A 23,324-nucleotide genomic window follows, 5' to 3' on the forward strand; every position below is an offset into this window, starting at 1 on the left:
TATATATATATTTATATTTATATATTTGCATATCGTGTACACAGTCTGTACATTTTCATATCAAATTCCCTATGAATGCATAAAAGTGTACAGTGTAGTTCCGACATTGCACTGTATCGTCCGGAAGAGTAAAACGAGCGTGTTTTTGCCAAAAGATAAAGAAATTCCATGACGAACATGGCCTGGCCAAAATCCCGGAAAAACCAATCAGCCCGGAGAAACGATTCGGTTCATAACCTGCAAACGATTTCACCACTTCGCTATCCGAAAAATCGTACAGGAAATATCGAGTCGTTTGATCCAAGTTGCTCGCGCAACGTTTACGTTGAAATAGCTGGCGGATCTGTTTGTTCCCGGCCCTTAAATTTCGATTCGATCGTCGAAGTCGAACAAGGAAATTTTATTTTCACGGAACAGTGGGATAACTGGCTGCGGCGTACGAGCAAAGGTATTCGCAGATTTTATTTCGACGATCGTGACACGTACGTACGTACAGTACGAGCAAACGTTCGCAGCTTCATCCGGTGGGTACTCGAACGAAGATATTTCACGTGAGTTATCGTTCCGCCGTAAAATAAACTCGCGAAAGATCTTTCGTCAGGATCCAACGTTTTCGTTTATAGATCGTGACAGAAGAATCGTAATACGTACAGTTGGCTAGAAAAGTAGCTATTTCAGGTATTCAGCCAACTCGTATATTTTATGCAGCGTTGTACATGTATGTGGCGGCTCGTAAAAGTATTTCAGCAGCTGTAGAAACTTTTCATGAATATGTTGTGTGCGTTGCACGAAACGCGAATGTTGCACGATACAAAGTTCGCGAAGATAATTATAACAGTCGTGTTTGGTTAATGATCAAATTTCAAGAATACTTTACGTAACAAGGTACGATATTATTATTCGTGTAATATTTTATACGACACAAGTGGGATTACAACTGTTGGTGCTAATTGAAAGAAAGGTGAATTAGAATCGAAAGAATGTTAGATGAGCTCTAATGAAATTTCAGAAATATTTTACGTAACACGTACGACGAATTCGAAGTTTATGCGCTGGTTTATGGTTTTATGGCGTTATCAAGTATTTATCAAATGTTTGTAGATATCTTCCATGGAAATGCTACGTGTTTCACGGAAAACATTTTGTAATTTTATTGCCACCGTAATGAGACACGATTATCATGATTAACATACGCAAATATTCGGAGGTTACATGTTTTTATATTTATTTATTATAATATATTAATATTATAAATATTACAATTAAATTACACTGACGTTTATTTATTTTAATGAATATTATATAATAAATAAATATAATAAATACTTGTCATTCCGTTATATAACGATGATTCTTAAATAAATATTTCTTATTTCGCTATACAGCGATGATGCAATAATCAGGAAACGGGAACATTGCAAATTATATTTTAACACGTTCATTGGTACTGAAATCTCATTTTACCTTCCTGAGAGGAAAATTGAATTTCCTCTCCAAATATTATTGCGTCTACGTAGTTTCATTAAAAATCATTATTTGGAGTGAATCGCTGTCAAATACCGATGAACAGCAATATCAAATTATTAATACATCGACGTTGCAATAATATTAAACGCAAGGAAAAGCTCGATAGTTACTTCACAAGTATTATTGTGAAACAGAATATGTTAACTTCTTTTTATTTTTATTTGTTATAATATTTACAATCAATTCATGTTGAGAATTTTCAGTAACTTCATTTGGCGTGATACAATGACATGGTTTGTAATAGTTTATATCGTTGGTTCTATTAGGATCTAAGGACTTAATCTAAAGGGTATTTTCTTTTTAGTCTGCGGATCTGGTCCGTCGTGTCGAGTAGTTGGGTGACTAATGGGTTGTGGTGGTTGTTGACTCCTGCGTTATATCTGCTTCTGGACTTGTATATTTCATCTTTGACTGTGGGTATCGCGGTGGTTTGTTTCGTTAGTAACATACCAGGGTGCATTTATTAGGGATCTTAGCGTTTTCGATTGGAAGCGTTGGAGTATCTCAATGTTGGAATTACTTGCTGTTCCCCATAGTTGGATTCCGTAGGTCCAGGCAAGTTTTATTACGGTCTTATAGAGCGTAATTTTGTTCTGCGTGCTTAGGTTAGAGCGACGGCCAATGAGAGAACATGTTAACTGAGTATGAAATACTCAGCAGGGATACACTCAAGATATTCAGGATACTTTACCGAACGATTGTACGTTCTGGTATCTGAGAATAAGAAAAGAATGTTACTTGGAAAATATTTCTCCCGATTATTTTTGACACATGAAACGAAGGAACCTGTCTAAAGAGAATTCGCAGCTTTCCCTATTATCTCATATTAACGCAAATTTCGTGGTCTAATTGCGTTGTTAGTAGTGGCATTGCTCGAGCAACTCGTGCGACATTTTAATGAGAAAAGGCAGCAAACAAACGCTCTGCTGGCTTTTGTGAACCCTCTTCCAGATACTCGTACCGTTGATTAAAAATGTTCACTTGCTGCAAGCCTTTTTCACGTGCTCCACGTTTCTCTAACTCCGTACGAGTCCGTCGTATTAATCCGCGAACACGAACGACCAAAAGATTAATCGACGAGCTTTATCGAGCATCCACGCTCACGTCGACGTGTTAATTACATTTAATTATGTACGTGGCGTTTATTCGTATTTCAAATGAACTCGACCGTGAATATTCTCGTTACGAAGTACAATTCTCACGCGAGATACCGAAACGACTCTGATAAAACTATTCTCCGCGTAGTGAATTTCTGCTGCAGGGAAATTTATAATTCGATTATTCCGCAAAGAAACTTGTAATTCCGTAATTAAACAATCGTCGGAATTTTTTTCCATCCGTTTGACATCGCGTGAGATCGTTCGATATCCCTAGAAATATCATTGCTGATACTGGTGTTATACCATTGAAACAATAGCTTTTTTGCTCTGAGTGTTAAAAAAGAAGCAATTGGAAATTGGATAGCGACTCTACTTCAATTTAACTGGAACTGTACGCGTCAGTTCGACCCCGAACGTAACGTTATGTGTTTGGACTTTGCAACACTCACACTCGTGAATTGACGCGGACAGTAAATTGTACTGAACAAGTCTGACCAAAAGGCAAGAAAAATGTAGACTTCATATTGCATAGAGAATTCTTATATTGCAATTCTTCCTCAAATACATCAAATAGCATTATCCCAGTCAGAGTAATAACAGAGATAAATGCATGGACGTTTCAAAACGAGGTAAAAATTTCTGCCATTCATATCGGGAAATATTTAAAATAATATGAAACTTACGTAGGAAATGTTTATATTATAATTCTTCCTCGAATAGTTCTACCTTGGCCGAATAATAGCAGAAACAATTACGTAAAAATCACGCTGTTCTCCTTTGAAATATAACTAAATGTGCATCGGTATATTTTTTTAAGATCTCCAATTAAAATTTAATAATTCTTTATCGTAAAAGTGGTCTTTTGACTTGAAAGTGGTCTTGAAAGCGTTCAAATGTAAATACCTTCTTAACTATCACTCAAATAAATCTTGTTCCAGGTAATAACGGAGATAGTACAAATTTCAAAACAAAATTTCAAATTTTTGAAATTCGTATTGCGTTAGAAAATTATTATACAAACTGTAATTCTTTCTCAAATAACCCTATCTCATTCCAAGTAATAATAGAGAATAATTATATTGTATTTTCTCGAAAAAAAACCTTGAAAAATATCCTGAACGATTTTAAGTAACCTGCTGAATAATAATTTAATAATTCCTTATACCAAGAGTACAAATTTCTCTCGTTCTATTCTCTCGCAGCGCGACCAAACCTAACAAATTTCAAGTTTCTCTATAACTTGGTAACTCTTATCCTAAAAGTCGCCTAAGAGCAACGCCTCCAAATAAAAATATCCCTGTAACAGTGATTTAAATAACTGGACCTTGCGCTAAATGTAGCAAAAGAAATAATTACGCAAAAATTCCGTGGAAATTCCATCAGAATTATCTCGTGTCCCCTGGAAACACGACCAAACCCAACAAATTTCAAGTTTCTCTATAACTTGGTAACTCTTATCCTGAAAGTCTCTTAAGAGCAACGCCTCCAAATAAAAATATCTCTGTAACAGTGATTTAAATAACTGGACCTTGCGCTAAACGCAATAATAGAAATAATTACGCAAAAATTCCGTGAAAATTCCGTCAGAATTACCTCGTGTCCCCTGGAAACACGACCAAACCCAACAAATTTCAAATTTCTCTATAAATCGGTAATTCCTTATCCTGAAAGTCGCTTAAAAGTGACGCTTGCAAATAGGAATATCCCTTTAACGGTGACTGAAAGCTTCTCAGGCAGCATTTTCCCGGAGAAAAACTTGCGGGATGTAACAGGATTAAATATCAGCGGATATCTCGTTAAAGGTATAGCAGGGTTGCTCGACGACCACAACGATTAGACGACAGACAGCTTGCCGCAATTTCAGGGTCCTTTGGCCTTGGAACGGGACGTGCGACACGATGCGGTTCCTTCGTCCGAGACAGAATCCTCTTACCGGAGGTACAATACCACTTTGCATCGGTCTTTGCCACCCATCGTCGAGTTTCCAACGGAAGCGTGAAAGCGACGTGTCCCGAAGCGGAAAAAACACGAGTTGAATCGAAACGCGTCGATGCAGAAGGCCGCTAAGCGAAATGAATACCGAAACGAGATACACGCTTGTGTGCCTCTCCCTCTTCTTGCTTTCTCTCTGCTTCTCGATCTCGACTCTTTTCATTCCCTGACGTTTATTGTTTCGGTTTGAACGAATTTCCACGCGTTTGGAACATGGCATGGACGATTTGTGAAATTGCCGGGAAACGCGAAAAATGTTTTATCCGGCTACGAAAATTCGTCTCTCGCGTGTTCCATGGCTTTTAGTCTTTCGATGTTTTTAGAAAAATGTGATGATTATCGTGGGAGCAGGGCCAGATGAAACTAAAATTCACTCACTCAGGCAGATATTTGTATTGCTTTTAGTTATACAGTTAGAAATACTATTCTTGTCGTTGGAAGAAAAATGAAGTTGCTTTTGTTTCGACATCTTTCAATTTAACATATCCAGCCATTGTTTTCTTGAAGTCTGTGTAACATGTATTTATTTGCAAGCTAAGAAATATCGAGAACTTGGAATATCTCGATATAAATTGAAAACTGAAAACGTTCTAGGTAGAACGGTGTTAAACAGAAAGCAGGAAGAGAGATTTGGAAGCACACGACGTTTCACTCTTGAATTTCATATCTTGAAAATTCTTTCAATTATTATTTGAAAGAAAACTATTGCTGGGACACAAATAAGATTTCTAAAAATACCCAAGAACGAATATCAACAAAATTGTAGGTTGAAAAGATAGTTCGAAAAATTGATCTAAGAGTAATTATGACTAGGTATAATGATAGGATGTTCCAGAAGCTTGATAGCTATATCATATAGCAAATTGACACGTGTTAGGATATGTAGGGCGAGGCAGGACATTTAGCTGTATTTGTAAGAAGGGAAAGTTTGGTGATACGCTATATAGAATAGAGTCAGAAATTAGCCAACTCCAGAGAGCCTGACCTTCCCTAATCCTGGACACACACCACCCAAGTACACACTGTCACTTTTGCTCCTCTTTAAACATCCTGAGATTTCAATAGACAAGATTCCCAGTTAATTAACTAATACCAAAAATCCATTTTCCAGATTCACAACATTCGTGAACTTCGTGAAGAGGCTGTCTGTGATGTCTTATCAAATTTTGCTACATATTTATCGTACATTTTCCCATCGATCTTTTATTTTCTTTTCTTTCCTGTTTCTTTTTCGAACAATTTTTTGTATTTTAGATTGGACATTTTCACGACGATCAGGTATTTGTAGCTCTTCGTGTTTCGATCGTGCTCTTTGTAACTATGCTTCTCGCGACTGTACGATAATTAATTAAGATTATTATATGCATACTACCACAGTTCGCGCAGTTTTTTAGTATACTGACGGATAGAAGTGCGGGGGATTTAAATTGGGTGAACAAGGCGACCACGTCACAATTCCACCATGTCCAATCCATCTTCCGAAAAACGACGTGTTTAAATACAGTGGATTTCGATTATTCGCGACACGTCGGGATTAGCGTTCTTTGACCCAATTACGTGAATGTCTCATACGTAAATGTAATAGCTAAAATTACGCAGAACAAACAAACTGTAGCTTATGTTAGCAGTTACGAATAGTTCATTTAAGTGTCTCTGGATCAAATTAGACACAAATGTCGAATACGTATATAGACATTCTTCATGCAGAATTATTTTCATTGTTTGTCAGTAATCATCGGTATCGTCAAATGATATTGTATATAGAGCAAACAGACTATAGTTTAAATAAGCTATGAAACGTCCATTTAAATATTTTTAGATCAAATTAGAGACAAATGTGTAACATGTATTTAGATATTCTTCATGGAGAACTATTTTCATTGTTTGTCAGTAATCATCGGTATCGTCAAATGATATTGTATAAAGAGCAGACTGTAGCTTAAATAAACAATGAAACGTCCATTTAAATATTTTTAGATCAAATTAGAGACAAATGTGTAACATGTATTTAGATATTCTTCATGGAGAACTATTTTCATTGTTTGTCAGTAATCATCGGTATCGTCAAATGATATTGTATAAAGAGCAGACTGTAGCTTAAATAAACAATGAAACGTCCATTTAAATATTTTTAGATCAAATTAGAGACAAATGTCTAATGTGTATTTAGACATTCCTCGTGCCACGCTATTCTCATTTTTTCTCAACAACCGTCGATATCGTTCGACGATATTACAATTAAAAGGAAGAAACTATAGTTTAAGTGAACAAAGAAGAATTCATTTAAATATTTCTAGATCAAACTAGAGACAAATATCTAACATGTATACAGACATTCCTCATACAGAACGATTTTCACTCTTTGTCGATAGTCATCGATATCATTAAATGATATTGCACGAAGAGGACAAACTATAATTTAAACGAGCATTGACGCGTTCGTTTAAATATTTTCAGATTAAATTAGAGTCAAACAACCATTGTGCATCTAGCTATTCTTCGTGCACAATTATTTTCACTCTTTGTCATTAACCATCAATATCGTCAATGTTTTCAGCATCCCTTAATTGTCTTTTAAAAAAACCAACTAAAGCAAAACGTACGACATGTCAGAAGAAAATAAGTGAACATTGAAGATTGAGTTTATCTAAAAACTACGCTCTTGTACCTTCGAACGAAAGGAGTGCGAAACATGAGCAGTGCGGCTATGAAAAAAGAAAAAAAAATTATAAGACTCCGATTGGTTGTTTCTAACGGACTCAATACATAATCATACAGATAAACGTGTATTTTATTTACGACAGAAGTGTCACGTTACGAGTAACATGAATGCGTGACAACGAGTGAACGAGCGAGGAAAAGCGATTCCTCTTATCCCTGTGTTGTCCTGTTTCCTATTTTCTCTAGAGCACTGCGGTCCTCTGCCCTAAATAAGCGGCACGCTATCGCAATTAAGAGAAGAAAACTAGAGCTATTTGTTCGATTAGATTCTGCTTTTTGAACTTTGTCCCAAATAAACGACTGTCCGGGATTAACCGATGGCTCAAACCAGCGAAATACACTGTACCTGTTGTCTTAGAAACTCGAAGTAGAAAAAGTCTCACGAATTCCAAAAGAATAGATTTTCCAGCCACCTCAAGATTTTTTTTTTATCTCGTTCCGACGAGGCGCTATATTTTACTTCCAAAGTTGGTCCTCGGCATTTAAAGACACCCTGTATATCCTCCGCATATCGTTAAAACTGCCAAATTTTCTGAATTTACGAGTCGGGGATTTTTCCTCGTTTGAATATTCCACTTACTCTTCGTTAACATAGGAAATTTTCAATTTGGTATAACAAAGGGATTATATGGCGGCAACGAAGAGATAACAACGGGACGAGCCTGCCGAGCGTAAGCTCAGAGATAACAAGGCGATCAAATCGTGGAAAATGTCTTATCGACACGGTGGCTCGCGTCTTCGTGAACGTACCTTCGACACGGAAATAGGTCACATTCCGTATTCAATCAAAAGTTTCAATTATAAACGCAGGCAACTCATTAACCTCGCCACCTGTGACGCCTTACCTTTAAACATTGCAGATATTTGCTTCGTTAGGGAGTTGCCCTGCTGCGAATATAATCCCGTTCACTTTTCTTCTTTTCAACACGAAGTCGAATAGATCTACAACTGAAGTCGGTCGAATAAGCTCACGTACTAGTCTATATAACTTTTTGAGAGAAATTCAGAGAAGGGAAATTACTGAGAAAAAGGAAATATTCATTTTGTCGCAGAATACCGTATCCACTCGAGTATCAGCGTGAAATCATCTTGAATTTTCCGAGATACGCAGCATTTAACTGGCGGCACTTTTCCAACAAAATTATATCAGAAATTACGATCTTTGATCTTTGATTATGACAACACTAAAGAAATTGTAGACTATAATCGAACACCCGTAACGTTAGACATCCACATTTTTAACGATTCTATGAAGACAAGGGGAAAGATTTTACTCGAAAGATCAATTAAACGGATCTTTAACGCAACGTTAAGTCCACTAAAACAAACCTGCCCACAGGTCTCCATTAACAATATAACAGCTCCTAACAAGAACAGATAGCTGGACATGACTCTGGACAGGAGATTAACATGGAAACAACACATCATAGACGAATCGAAGCAACTCGGAAACAAACTCAAAAAATTTTATTGGCTCATTGGTCGTCGCTCCAACCTAAGCACGCAGAACAAAATTAAGCTCTATAAGACCGTAATAAAACTTGCCTGAACCTACGGAATCCAACAATGGGGAACAGCAAGTAATTCCAACATTGAGATACTCCGACGCTTCCAATCGAAAACGCTAAGATCCCTAATAAATGCACCCTGGTATGTTACTAACGAAACAAACCACCGCGATACCCACAGTCAAAGATGAAATATACAAGTCCAGAAGCAGATATAACGCAGGAGTCAACAACCACCACAACTCATTAGTCAGCCAACTACTCGACACGACGGACCAGATCCGCAGACTAAAAAGAAAATACCATTTAGATTAAGTCCTTAGATCCTAATAGAACCAATGATATAAACTATTATAAATCATATCATTGTATCACGCCAAATAAAGTTACTGAAAATTCTCAATTGATTGTAAATATTTTAACAAATAAAAAAAGAAAGTCCATTCTTCTTCTACGATCTCATGAAGCTATGACTCGTGAAATGACATTTTCTATTCTATCGTTCTAATACGTAACAATAATAAACCGATGTTACTACATCTTTATTTCTTATTTATTACTATAAATAAGAAATTTTACTTTGTTAAATCGTGCACGTTTGCTTATGGCGTGACGAACCGAACGATGTAGTAATCCTTTCTTAGGAAAGTTATTTCTTCGTTTAATGTAGATTCGAGGGAAGCGCGTAGGTATTTCAGATTGAACTCCTGAAAGTCTGACAAGACGAAAGAAAAGAATATGCACCGCGTACCAAGCAAATAGTTGCTATGTCATTCTGCCATTTGTATTACAATCTACGTCCGCTGCAGTGATTTATCCTCGGTATTGTGAATAATTTTTGCTGTCACGTGCTACACGCACGCCGCTCATTTCTCGTAATAATCCGACGATGTACGTAGGAAATTTAACATGAAAAATGTTACGGTAGCCGTAGTTCCTGTTACGATATTTCAGAGTTCAAGGATGTATGTAGACTTTTGTGAGTGACTCTACCCGCCAGACGTAGCTGTGAAAAATGAACTATTCCTGAGGAAGACGTGAACCCTTGAGATCCTATCTTCCATGCCGAGGGTCGGCGCTTTAAATCGTCGTTGCTGGAGACACAAAAACAATGGCTATCTTGAAAAATGGTCGGAATAAACGCGAGCAAGGTGCTCGAGAAACTTGCTGGGGAAAAAAAAGAAGATGTACAAATTTCCTTGGACAGATGGGAAATCCGTGGGTGAAACGTGTTTTTGGAAAAACCTGAAATTGTATCGACCGAAATACCGTTTCGAGGACGTGTTTTTCACGCGGATTGTTATAAAAGCTGAAAGGATCCCGTGGCTGGGTTCCCTTTAAAAAGGCGATATGCTTAAACGACTAAAAATCTCGCTCACAATTAGTTTGGCAAAAATTATTTATTTCACTGTCACGGGTATCAAGACAGCCGCTGATTTCGTACGAAAATACGAAACGCGATACGGTTGATCTAGATAATCAAGAAAACGATCTTTCCTATTCCCCAGAGGACGACATCGTTTGAAAATATTTCACTTTAATATCTCGACTCCGCAATATACGTTGTACGATTTCTGTACGTGGGACATTTGGACAATGCTCGATACCTTCACTGCCACCTTCGCCACAACGACGCGACTATCGACTAACAGCACGAAGCTTCGAATAAACTACAGCAACGTCTCAACGAAATAGGATATTGGCTGGAAACGTGGACGATCGAAATCAATGCTACGGAACCCATACACTTTCAACGGTAAAAGGACGATCGTAGCCTTCGGTAAAATTAAATAACGACGTACCACCGGAAGCAGGAAACTCTGAAATATCTCGCAGCATACCTACGAAACAGATTTTCCAAGTTTTAATAACTAATAGATAATAAGAATAATAAGCGATAATAACTAGATTTTGATGAAATTCATGGAATGAAATTTGACGTATTTTTTATCGGTGATCATCCATATTTTGAGGGGTGAAAGCAGCCCTCGAAGCGAGGGATAAAAAACGTATTTTTCTCAGTATGTCGAGGACATTTAAAGAGAACAGAGATATATAGAAAGATGATTTGTTTTTAAGCGGCAAACTTGCTACGTAGGTCTGTTTATTTAAAAGTTATGATAGAAGATTGATCTTTTCTCTTTTTCTTCATTTTTTGTGTAAAATATAATTTTTCTAAATTTATTCGTTTAAACTATGAACCAATGTGAAGTAGATGGATACCGTAAAATTTCCTATCGCAATCTCTTTTATTAAAAAAATTATAGAAACACATTATATTTATAAATAATTATTTATTAAGCAGTTAACCGCGGAATTTAGTTTCAGAAGTCTCTGATTGAGTCAGGTCATGGAGTGCGTTGATAAATACAAGCGACGACGAGTATACACGGCAAACGCACCGAGATACAGCTTTTGTTCGACGTGTATACTCGTTAAACACAGTTAACTGTTTAATATATCGTAGAGAAGACATAGTGGAGACTATATATCTTTTTAACGGAAGAGTAGAACAATTAGACGAAAGATGTAGGGAACTTTGTAGCGGTTGATTGATTGGCAAAAAATCACAGGTGGCTGGCAAACTAGAACAAACTGCTGATGTATAGAGCTGTTCTCGAACCGATATGGACGTATGCCTGCCAATTATGGGGCATTCTAGCCTCCGACTCCAATACAAAATCAATAGACAGATGGCAAAATAAAAAGTTGAGAGGCTTTTTGAACGAAGATTGGTACATCCCGTACAAACAAACAAATAAAGAAACCAGTATTAGCCACTGTAATAGAAAAGATTGCCAGACACAGCAGGTTGCATAAACAACGGCTGCGGAATCACAGCAACGATCTGGCCACAAAATTACTGTACGTTAAAGAAGAATACGAAAGATCAGAGAGACATCACTTTTTACATCCACCGTACGGATTTAACGACATAAGCAAAATAACATCACGGTGATACACCGCTGGGTGAACTCACATTCGTGTCGATTTAAGTTATCACCGTCTGTGCTGATTATTATTATTGTGCGGTAGATTGCAGACACGCGGACTGTAATGAAAAAAGAAAAATAGTTGGATAAAATATCTCGAATTTTCAGGAATTTTCTCGAAAAGGTTACCTTCGTAGATTGTCCTCCTTTTTTCTAATAAGAAATCTATAGTAACCTTGGCAGATTCCTATTTTACGGGGAAAAAGAGGAAACGTTTACATTTAATATTTTTATTGTCATTATTCGTCTTAAGAAGATTTTTAATAATAAAGAAAAAAGTTATTTTAGCTTCGCAATGTAGTGAAGTTTCATAATGTAGAAGATGGAAAATTGTGCGACGCAAAGTGGATTTGTTTAATTTTTTGGTAATTGTTATCGATAAAGTAAAAATCAATTAAGATATATATACAGGGTGGTTGGTAACTGGTGATACAAGCGAAAAGGAGGTGATTCTACGCGAAAAAAGAAATCGAAAATATAGAATAAAAATTTTTCGTTTGAGGCTTTGTTTTCGAGAAAATCGACTTTGAATTTTGGCTCGGTACGCGTGCACTTTATCACGTCTCGTTATAAAGGAAAAGATTATTGTAGCCTTTCATATTTTAAAACAATCGAATACGTTAGAAAGTGTTCATAGAAATTTAATTAGAAGAGCAGAAGTATGTGTTCAGAATGGGCAACATTTTCAACAATTTTTGTAATAATAAACTTTATGGTTACTTCATATTATTTCATTATGTATTCCTAATTTTCCGTCACGGCAAAAACAAACTTAAACTGCGGTAATATCCATCGAGACAACGATCTACAGTGGGATCCGTTATAACGAGACGTGATAAAGTGCACGCGTACCGAGCCAAAATTCAAAGTCGATTTTCTCGAAAACAAGGCCTCAAACGAAAAATTTGTATTCTATATTTTCAACTTCTTTTTTCGCGTAGAATCACCCCCTTTGCGCTTGTACCACCGGTTACCAATCACCCTGTATATACGTGTATATAATCGATTAAAAAAGCTCAGTGTTCAATATATTATTGGGTATTACTCATATTCAAGGAATAAAGCTTCGTGAAGAAAAATCAGTCGCGTTCCAAATCGAAAGATTATCAATTTCTATAAAGAAATTAAGATGTTGAACGTGATCCTTCTGCCGAACTGAAGGCCAGCTATTACCTACCAGCTATTACAAAAAACACTGTACCTTGGACATTTTATATATCTTTTTATTATTTTACATATTACGTGCATTCCGTGCAATTTTTCACCTCCAAATTTTCCATAAATGCGTAAAAGAATAAATAAATGCTCTATTAATGTCTATCGTATAGACATAATACGATTATAATACAAATAATAACAATAACGATAATAATAAAAATCGGAAAAGTATGAGGAAATTTCATACGAACGTGAGATCATCGACGCGATTTAAAGTTACGTGCTTAGGAAGCTTGTAGCTGACAGGGAAATCTATCGAGTTGATGTCCTTTAAGTTTGGAAAACGTTTACGCGGATTCGTGTTTCCGACTCAAAACGCGGTTCACTAAGCCGTTGGCCGCTGGTTTTTCGTCCAACAGTCGAAAACACCCCTTAAAGTGGAAATTCTGAAAGCTTTCAGGAGAAGTTTCGCGGCAAGTCTCGAAAGTTGAATTTACTTTCCGTTAAACGATTCTGAAAATTAATCGAACGATGTTGAGAGCGGCGAGAAACTTGTATACGCGTTTGCTTTAAAAACGAGGTTTCTCCGCTGTAATCCCACGATAATCGTCGTTCTCGTCGTATAACTTTGATCTCGAAGTAAATTCTCCTGACAGCCCCCAAGTGTCTCGGGATACTCGTAAATTTCCTGTGGAAAACAATTCCCCCGCATTTTTTCTCTTCGCCCTCTGTACAGTAACTCGTGAAAATATCTGAAAGCCTTTGGAAAATATTCGTGAATATATTACGTGCGTTACACAAAACTTGCTTTTTATCTGACCCACGACTTTTCGAGACTAAAATATTCGAAAATTTGCAGCAAAGGTGTCTGCGGAGTACGAACAACGAGAAGAAATTCTCAAGGAGAGGCGATCTGTGGTACAACACATAAATGGAAATTGATGGAAAAAAGATTTTTTGTTTCGTTTTACAATAAAAATTGACCATTGTCAGATTTTTAGTTAGCACTGTCGAATATATTTGGTTGATAGATTTCTCAATCTGGAAGTGATTAATAATTTTAATAATAAATTTAACGATAAAAGAAATGGAATATAGTACACGGAATTATATTATTCGTTTCTTCACGCAAATGCGATATAAATAATTATCTGTGGCTTAAAACGAAAATTTATTTTCGCTCAAAAATTAATTAATTTTCTAAAGGAGAGACATGTACGCGTATGATGAATATCACAACGTAATGTACTTTTATCCTCATCTCATATAGCACTGACGCGTTTCAACATATAATAAATTCTTCCACACGCTTGTTACTTTTAAAACTTGTAGAACAATTTTCTGGACGCGTAAATTAAGATCGCGCAGAAAAACTACAGCGTAAATTGTATTTTAATTAAAAAAAAAAAAAAAAAGAAAGTGTCTTTAAAGCAAATTAAGAAACCAATGTATATATAACATATATATATATATCGAATTTGGTTGAAAAATATCGGCTTCCTACAAAACTTACTATGGTATTATTATTTTATTTAATCAATCACACAACGTTCATTGTTGTGTAATCGTACCATTGTTTTGAAAAATGTCTTATATTATCCTTAGCAGGGTAAAAACAAAATTAGTGTAACCGCGACACCTGTTGTTGTCATGATCGTCCTTATGTAATGCGTCACAACTGCTCGGGTTCGTCGTTATAACGCTTGTCTCGTTATTGTCGTCTGGATCGTCGAGCGATTCAGACGTAAACGCGTATACTTTGTATATGACGATTAAAATCACGCGACGCATTTATCTTCCAAAGTACGACGGACGTAATATTCGAGTCTTTATTCGGTCAGAAGAATTAATATAGAATTAAATGGAAGAATCGGTTGAAATGTAGAAAAAGAAAAGATCATCTCACGTGTATCATGAAAAATTCGACACTGAAGGTAAGTCGTTATATGAACACCTATTCGAATAAAAAGAATCGATAACATAAGGCAGTAAAACTGGAAGAATAAGTTTAGCTGTAGAGGGAGAAAAATCTATCGTACGTGTGCCATTTTAAGCATAAAGTTTGTGAATTTCTTTTACGATTTAGTTTGTATCTTGTTGGACTTGTTTGTGCTCCAATATATCGAAAAGGGTTATTTAAATATAAATAGAAAGTATAAGTGAAATACGTTTAGAGAAAGGCAAAATATATTTAGAAAGCATCGCAAACGATTTTAAGTTCATACTTTTAATTTTGCATTGGAAGTAAACCTAAATCTAATCTAAAGTTAATTGTATAAATGCAAATTAAGCGATGGAAGGTAAACAGGAAATAGTTAGAGAAGAAGTTGGACTTAATGTTTGTGGAAAATAAATTCAGATAACAAAAGACAACGAATAAAGAATGAAATTTATAAATGGAACTTGGTACTCGCCTTAGATCAATATCGGTGTTTAGTTCGTTGCTTTTACTCGATAGCTTTTCAATTTCCGTATCAGCTTCAGGTTTACTTTTGATTTTAATGTATTATATCAATGCGAGATAAAAGGAAAAATGCTTCAGATCGTTCGCCACGCTGTTTTAAATATTTTACCGATACCGACGCTTGCTTGCACACTAAAAATCTCTAAATAAAAATGAGAAAATTCGACGTGAGTTTTACATTAAATTTAGATCCAATTTTGATATAAACCTAAAACAGCTACTCGGTATTATTTGCGACAGTTTCTTAAATAACCCTGCTCGATTCATCGAAATTGAAAAAGGAAACGTATATATCGACCAAATTAAATACTAAATTATAAACTATTGCCATTTTGTTCATCGAACATACGTTCGTCTATAGAGCAATTAAAAATCGCCTACAAAGTATTTCTGCTAATTTACAATTATCACAGAAACGAATCGGTATAAAAAATAAAATCCAAGCAAACCGCTCGCGATGCTTTCACGTCACCAAAGTCAGCGACGAAAATCAATTTCATAGCGATCTATTCCAATTTTCCGATGTCGAAGACCGACTGTAAATAAAAGGTGGAACGATCTTCTTTGCAGAATTTATTTCCCAACGTCTTCTAATGCTCTTCTTCGTCCGCTTAATAAATTTCTGTTCAATCGTCGAAACAGAAGGGACCCCATTGTTAAGCTGGTTCGTTGCTTTTATACGCATCGGCGTAATTATCGGAGGCAGGGGTGGGGGGAGAATGATAAAAGGAAGTCGTTGGTTTGCGGAGGAGACAAAGTGGTCGACCGGTAGATGAACTTCCTGCGAGCTAGGATCCGTAATCCTGATCTCGTGTCACCCGGCTTCCTTCGTTCGTTCCAAGGGTTACCTCAGGTCGTTGCCACTGAGCCTTTTTCTCGAATTACCGTAGTCCTAGCACGTAAAAAGTGTCTATGCTTGGGCTTGATTTTTCTCTTCTTCGCTATAGATCAGTTTTCCAAAAGCTTGGAAAGGAAAATAGAGAGCTGGGAATCTCAGAAATAGAATGAAAATAATTATTAACTTGTTTACAGTGTGAGAAATTTAGAAAATTAGAATTTCTTTATATGCCGTGCCTCATGGTTTTACTATGGTGATTACACGCGTTGTTAGACACAATGGCGCTGGGAATACGTGGATGGACAAAGGGAAAGTGGAATTTGAGAGCGTAGTTTGGTCGGAGTGAAAGATGTTGTAAAATGTATGTAGATGTGGAGAATAAGTGGCGGACAAAAGCAAGCATAAATTTTAGTGGTACAAAAGATATTATAATTTTAAGAATTACAATCGTTTTTACACTGCAGCGGTGAATAGATATGATGCACATTGTACTGTAAAATAGGTGACTGTAGGCAATGTGACGAGAAATTACTGATACAGAAGTTGTTGATATATGAACATACACGAAATACATTATCTAACAACTTGAAACTTTCTTTCTTCTGCTATTGTATAGCGAGGTTAATACATGGATTATTCCTTGAATTGTAGAGATTGAACTCTATTTCGTTCTGTTCCATTGTGCTCTTATCGTATAGTGTACGTAATTATAACTTCGTATCGCTGTCGAAACTGCCTCCTACGTCTCTTCGTAGAAATTGTACGATAAAAATTCGTACATATTAAAACGGTGAATAACAAACAACTAATAATTCAATTTCCAAAAATTATGATAAAATAATTGAAAGAAAAATAGCTAAAAGACATTAAAGTTTCCAAGTGAGATGAACAAATAATAGCAAACCACTAATAATTTAATTTCGGAATATGGTAAAAGTAATGTTTCGAAGAAACGTCGACGTTAATAATAATAGCTAAATGATAATAAAATCTTCAAGTGGGATAAACACACGTAATAACTAGAAGGTAATAGTTTAATTTCCAACTATGATGGAATAATATCTCTCAGAATCGTCAAACTTGATAATAATAACTAAATGATATTAAGCAAGTAATAATTCGCTTTCCAAACATGGGAAAAATAATACTTCGCCCAAAACGTCGAAATTAATAACGACCAAATAATATTCCAAGTTTCAAAATTTTCCATCTTATTAACATTATTAATGTTTCATCGCTGAATATTTCCATATTCAAATTGTCGCGAAACATCCTGGCAGAAAGTTCGCTTACCACGTGTCACATAAAAAAATACCGCGAGATTGCGGAAACGCTACAATGATATCGTCTGTTTGTTTCCAGCATCCCCACGGTAGAATGCAAGACGGAAAGCAGAGGTGCGCGAGGTCCTGGAGGACGTCCAGCACCCCTCTTGCGTTCCAGAACTTTGCCAGCCATAGTCGCGCCTGGTTTGAGCATCCTTCAAGCACAGATCGATGCCCGTTACAACGGTATGTTAATTAAATAATTATCGATTGATTAAGCACGCTTTCTACTTGGCTTCCTATTGGCGCTATTTACCGCTTAAAGAATACAACGCTTTGCTAATGATTACAGCAGCGTCAACGGGTTTATCGGTTCCGGAGAGTGGAACTTCGACGAAACGTGGCAGTACCGTTTCCCATTGCACCAAGCTACTAACACCGAGGATATCGTTCACAGACGACACGATAGGTAAAATATCGAGGATTTATTCAAAACGAGGTGATCAATCGTCTTACCGCTTGATATCCCTAATCCGTGGAATTGCATTCGTTGCAATAGAAAGATCTCCTTTAGGAAAAATCGCTACTTGGAATACATTAGTACGTTATCGTGCACTTGCTTTTGTGCTCTTCGATTTCTTTCCATTTCTATTCCTGTACTCTAGTCTTCCTTACAAAGAGCTATCGTCAAATTTCTCATAAATCGATATTCCGATAATCGATCGTTCCATTAATCGGTATTATGGTAATCCAAATTCTACTATACACGAGCTTACTACGATGCCTTGTACGATGAACGCGGTACATTTCCATGAAGATCTAACAGTGGCAAGTCGGCGGAAAAATAACGTAAATTCCCTATCGTCATTTCGTAATCATTTTCATATCCCTTCTTTTCCACCAGAATCCTGCCTCTCTTACTTTATCTATCTACAAATTGATCGTTCTGTTAATCGGCGTTCCGATGATGCGGATTCTATCACGGGAGTTTCGAGAGTTTTCTATCGTATAAATCTAATCGATGAGATCGAATTTATTAATTTTAAATTCATAAAGTTTAATGCAAATAAATAGTATCGCGATATATGTTTATTTAGTGTCTTAATTTACCTAGCGCGCGTTATCTAATGATAACGAGTCAGCCTAAAATAAGGTAAATTTCCTACCGGCGTCTTGCAACGTGAACATTTCTAGAAACTCTCTTTCTCCTTATACCCAAAATTTTGCATAATTCCACTAATCGGTGCTCTGATAATCGAAATCCTAGCGTAACGGTCTCAAGGGTCTTCCATCATAAAAGGGATCAATAGCCACTTGGCTGATACCATCGAGTCAACTAGAGATATCATAAATTCCATGCTGACATCTCGTAATCAGTTTTCTTATTCACACCTTTTTCTGTTTCTCTTTTTATGAAAATCCTTCTCCACCCTTTCTCCTTATTTATTCGCAGAACGTCGCGTCTCGGACTCCGGACCAACGCGAGAATCCTCAAAGGAACACTCGACGAGAAGCGGCAGGCTGAGTACCTCCAGCATCGGCGGTTCTCAACCTTTGACCAGATTGGCGAGGCTCTTGAACCAGAGGCCAAGCTTCACTCCGAGCGATGAAATTCCACGAAGGCTCTCCTGGGAAAGGTATGTCACGAAATCGGCCATCGTCAAATTCTTAAAATACAGGACGTCGCTGCGGAGACTCGAGAAAGGCAGGAGGAGAAGGAGGAGGAGGAGAAAGAAGAGGAAGAAACCAAAAAAAAAGAAAAAAAAAATTGGTCTGAGACCATTGCCGCAGAACGGACAGCTTCGACTACTCCGGAAGCGTCCTTCGACGAACTTTTATCGGAACGAGACTTGTTTCGCAACAAATTACGTACGAGTTATTACTTTTCGCAACATCGAAGTTGATACGCAGACACTGAATCGCTTTTACCGGATGGTTCGTCGTCAAGCGGAGGATTTCTAGCTCCAAGGTCCTGAGTTTCCACCGAATCGCCACTGATAAATTCACCGGTTACCTTCAATTCCGCTTTTGCAATATCGAATGATTGATTCGCGTTAATTTAACGAGACAGTAGAGTTAGTTGGTTGGTGGAATTGCAGCGGACGATAATATCGGTGGCGCGTATGGAAAACGATAGTGGCGTAATGATATTGGTGCAGTATGACGTTTCAGTCGTTTGAAATATCGTACGTTTAATCGAGATAATTTAAATATTATTCTGCGCGCTTTACGGGTGACTGAGCTACCGGTTCAGCAAGTTTCGAATCTTCGAATTGCAGTTATCGTGGCTCTTTTGTTCGAACGGTGTGTAATTGAAAGGTAGACAGGTGGAACAGTGGATATGGTCTCTGAAATTCTTCCAATGGCAAATTTATATTTCCAATGTAGTTTTAACGCAATATTTTCAACCTAACGTTTCCTTCGAAATGGAAGGCCTGTACGAAAATCAAACGAATATTCTAATTATTCGCCACGTCTGACAGCAACATCTTTTATATTATTTTCCTAACGACAATTACACGTGATTTACAACAAGTTTCTTCTTCATCGATGCGATGAATAATTGAACCGTTCAGGAGCCGATCGACTCCACAAACTCGAGCGTTGTCTAGCCGACGACGCTGTAGACGCCACATCTTAAATTTATCTTGGATAATTATGATTTACTATAGGCGATTACGATCATATATAATCTATGATTTATGTAATTTTCTCGCGATAAATAAGTAATTCGTTGCTGACAATCGAACGTTAATCGCGTGCTTATGAAATGGAATAAAACGAAATGTACAAAAAGTGGAACCGATCAGTTTGTCTTGCGAGATCGACGACAGAAAACTCTGTAGCTAATAGGAAGCTTCGTAAAACCAATATCACGTGCACGTAACATAACACCAGCGCAAAGAGCACTCATAGCTAAAAGCGTTAATTAAAATGAATAACGGCATCTCTCGTAGCGTGCAAGTAAATGAAGAGAAAAAAAGATGATCCAGCCAGGTTCTTATTCCGGACAAACGAGCTCATCGGAAACTTAACTTGTGGCATCTCTGGCTTTTATTCTGTTGGAAATTGGCCGTATCTCTCGACAAATCATTGTTATCTCTCATCGAAGAGAAAACAGGCTAGTTCGAGCCTCTAAAGAAAAGCTATACCCAAACGAGACAATAGCTTTTCCCCGAGAAACGACCCAGCTTCTGCTCCGTTAAAATTACATGGCCGACGTCGAGTCACCCTCGTGCTCCCTTAATAAAGTAGCGTTATCCCCGTGAAACGCATCGACGTGTCCTCCAACGATCGATAGACATTATTTTAAAATCCGTGGATACATAGAGTTCGTGAATAGCACGGCGATGAAAACAAGAGCAGAGATCTATCGCGTGACAGGTGACGGAAAAACATGCAGGTTCATACAGAACGGAACGTACGAGGGAGAAAAAGGGACGTACAGTAGCTGATGAAAGTATTTCAACGCTTATGAAAATGTTTTGCGAACACGTTATACGGAAGGTTGTGAAATTTCATTAATATTATAATGAGACAGAATTTAATTAACGTTATAACCACTGTCGTGATCATATTGATTAAATTTGAAACGATTCGGAAAATTTATATAGAAATTACGAGGTATTTAATGCAAATGCATTGTAATGTAAGTAAATTGAAGTATTTAAACAGTTATCATTCGATTTATAATTCTGTCTAAAAGCAGTTGTAAGTCAATTATAATTCTATTATTCTAATATTGCTATTTAATTCCGCTATTATCCAATCGAAGGATAATGATCGTTGTATTGATAAACTTCGATATTTCCAACGTTTAACTATAAGTTGTGTTCCTGCTGTAAAATTAATTGTCTACTCGATGTATGATCGCGATAGGCGCAACTGTTTTGTAACTTTTATACGCGTTGTAGAATTGCTTTCAAGTTTGTCCAACATATTCGTGGCAGCAGTGTCTCGTTAGAATGTTAATGACAGTTCAGAATTCTTTCTATAATGCATACAAAGCATTCACAAAAATTCTCCACGTTAAGTGTTTCAAATACTCGCACCCATAAATATCTTGTGACTTCTACATTTGCGAATTGCCTTCAAATTTGACCAATGTAATCACGATGCCAGTGTCTCGTTAGAATGTTAATGGAATTTGAAAATGTTTCGTACAACGCGTACGATATATTCACAAAGATTTTCCACGATTTTTTCTCGGATCGTTCCCAAATTTTGCCAACATAATCGCAATAGTCCTGCTTCGTTAAGAGCTAATGAAGTTTAGAAAAGGCTTCATGTAAAACACGTAAATATATTTAGACAAATTTTCCACGATAAGTGGTTGGAATACTTTCGCAAGACACTGTATGTAAGCTTTGCTCGCGCGGAACAATCCACCAGGGTGTAGAAGTTTAATTTGCAAATGGATGCGACCCGGTTTTCGACGAACCTAGACGGCCGGCTCGGGGAAACAAAACACGCAACGCGATATTGCCGCGAATTCGAAAGCTTACGGACAAGAAAAATACTTAGCCGTGCATCGTCGATTTTAAGCCGTCGACTAACCGCGATTCGGATAAATTTGATATTCCATCGATTGTTTCGCTGTGATCCAGCGGAATAAAGTTTTTCGTATATCGAACTTTTCTTTTTGTTTGATTTTCTGGGCTACGAAGAACTTGCAGTTTCTTTTCGTTTTTTTTTTTTTTACGAAACTTTATTAGTATATTTTACAAGTATCAGATTAGAGTGTTTTATTATAGATAGATCGCTGGAAGTTCTATTAAAAAGTCGGAATAAAAATGATACGAAGGGAGCTTGGGGTTATTATAATAGAAGACAGAAATAAATTATAACAATCAATGTAATGATCAGGTATTAATAATAGCGAACCTGTCAATACGAGATTGACAGTGATTAAAAATTGAATTTATTATTGTCTCAAGTTGAATTTTGATTGTATCACTTTACAACAAATATTTATATATTTTTACCACTTTGCCTGAAAAATATCAGGATTTTTTCATCTTTTTAAATTATCGTGCAAAAATTATTTATCAAACGTTATTGCTCTTAAAGTTCTATCTAAACATATCTATAAATACTAATATTGTATTAGTTTCATACTAATATTCCATAAAGATAGTAAAATGTAAACTAATGTGTAGTATCGTAAACTATTATGATTAGTTTATTTATAATAAATGGATTAAACAGATGTTGATTAAATAGTAAACGATGGTTATTTAACATGAAATAATCACAACAACGTGTTATAATTAAGACAACAAGATAATTAATTAACAACTCTCGTCACCATGGACTCAAATCTCTCTCAACAACGCTAACAACACTATCTCGACAACGCAATCCGCACTCTCTGGCTTCTCAACTCATACTGCTGTTAATTCGTTTATGTCCCTTAGCAACCCCTTGTCTTATTGCCTTAGCCCCATCACGCACATATTCAGCCAACCGCTTGTTTATAATTCGCATGATACCCTCCAAGCCCCTCGTCCACGATACTACAAATGTATCGTCAATCATGTTCTTTCTTAACTCGTTGACTGCTAGGCGTGTTTTCAAAGAAATCTCCGTCAGGGCAGGCGTGCAGCAGTACCAAGCGTTCTCTGCTAGGTGCTCCCATCGATATTTTAGTAATGCGAGTCGCTGAAGCGGTTGTCTCAAGAATGATCTCTCGTTTCGTTTGTTCGCAACATTAAAACCACTAGCTGTTGTTGAATATAACGAAGGAAAGTGTGGTATG

The 23,324-nt window shown here is 36.7% G+C and overlaps 1 protein-coding gene across 5 annotated transcripts in view; it reads left to right on the forward strand.

The window, feature by feature from the left end:
* Nucleotides 1-23,324, forward strand: part of LOC100646318 — a 193,163-nt gene that overhangs the window by 103,756 nt on the left and 66,083 nt on the right. For 4 of the 5 annotated variants that reach the window (XM_020866375.2, XM_048411916.1, XM_020866376.2 and 1 more), the window contains 3 exons: nt 17,664-17,812; nt 17,919-18,035; nt 19,020-19,203. In XM_020866375.2, coding sequence (XP_020722034.1) covers nt 17,664-17,812; nt 17,919-18,035; nt 19,020-19,203 — 450 coding nt within the window. The remainder of the gene's footprint in view (nt 1-17,663; nt 17,813-17,918; nt 18,036-19,019; nt 19,204-23,324) is intronic. The other variant, XM_048411914.1, reaches the window with a different exon arrangement.

Source organism: Bombus terrestris, chromosome 14 (genome assembly GCF_910591885.1).
Source record: "Bombus terrestris chromosome 14, iyBomTerr1.2, whole genome shotgun sequence".
Classification (NCBI taxonomy): domain Eukaryota; kingdom Metazoa; phylum Arthropoda; class Insecta; order Hymenoptera; family Apidae; genus Bombus; species Bombus terrestris.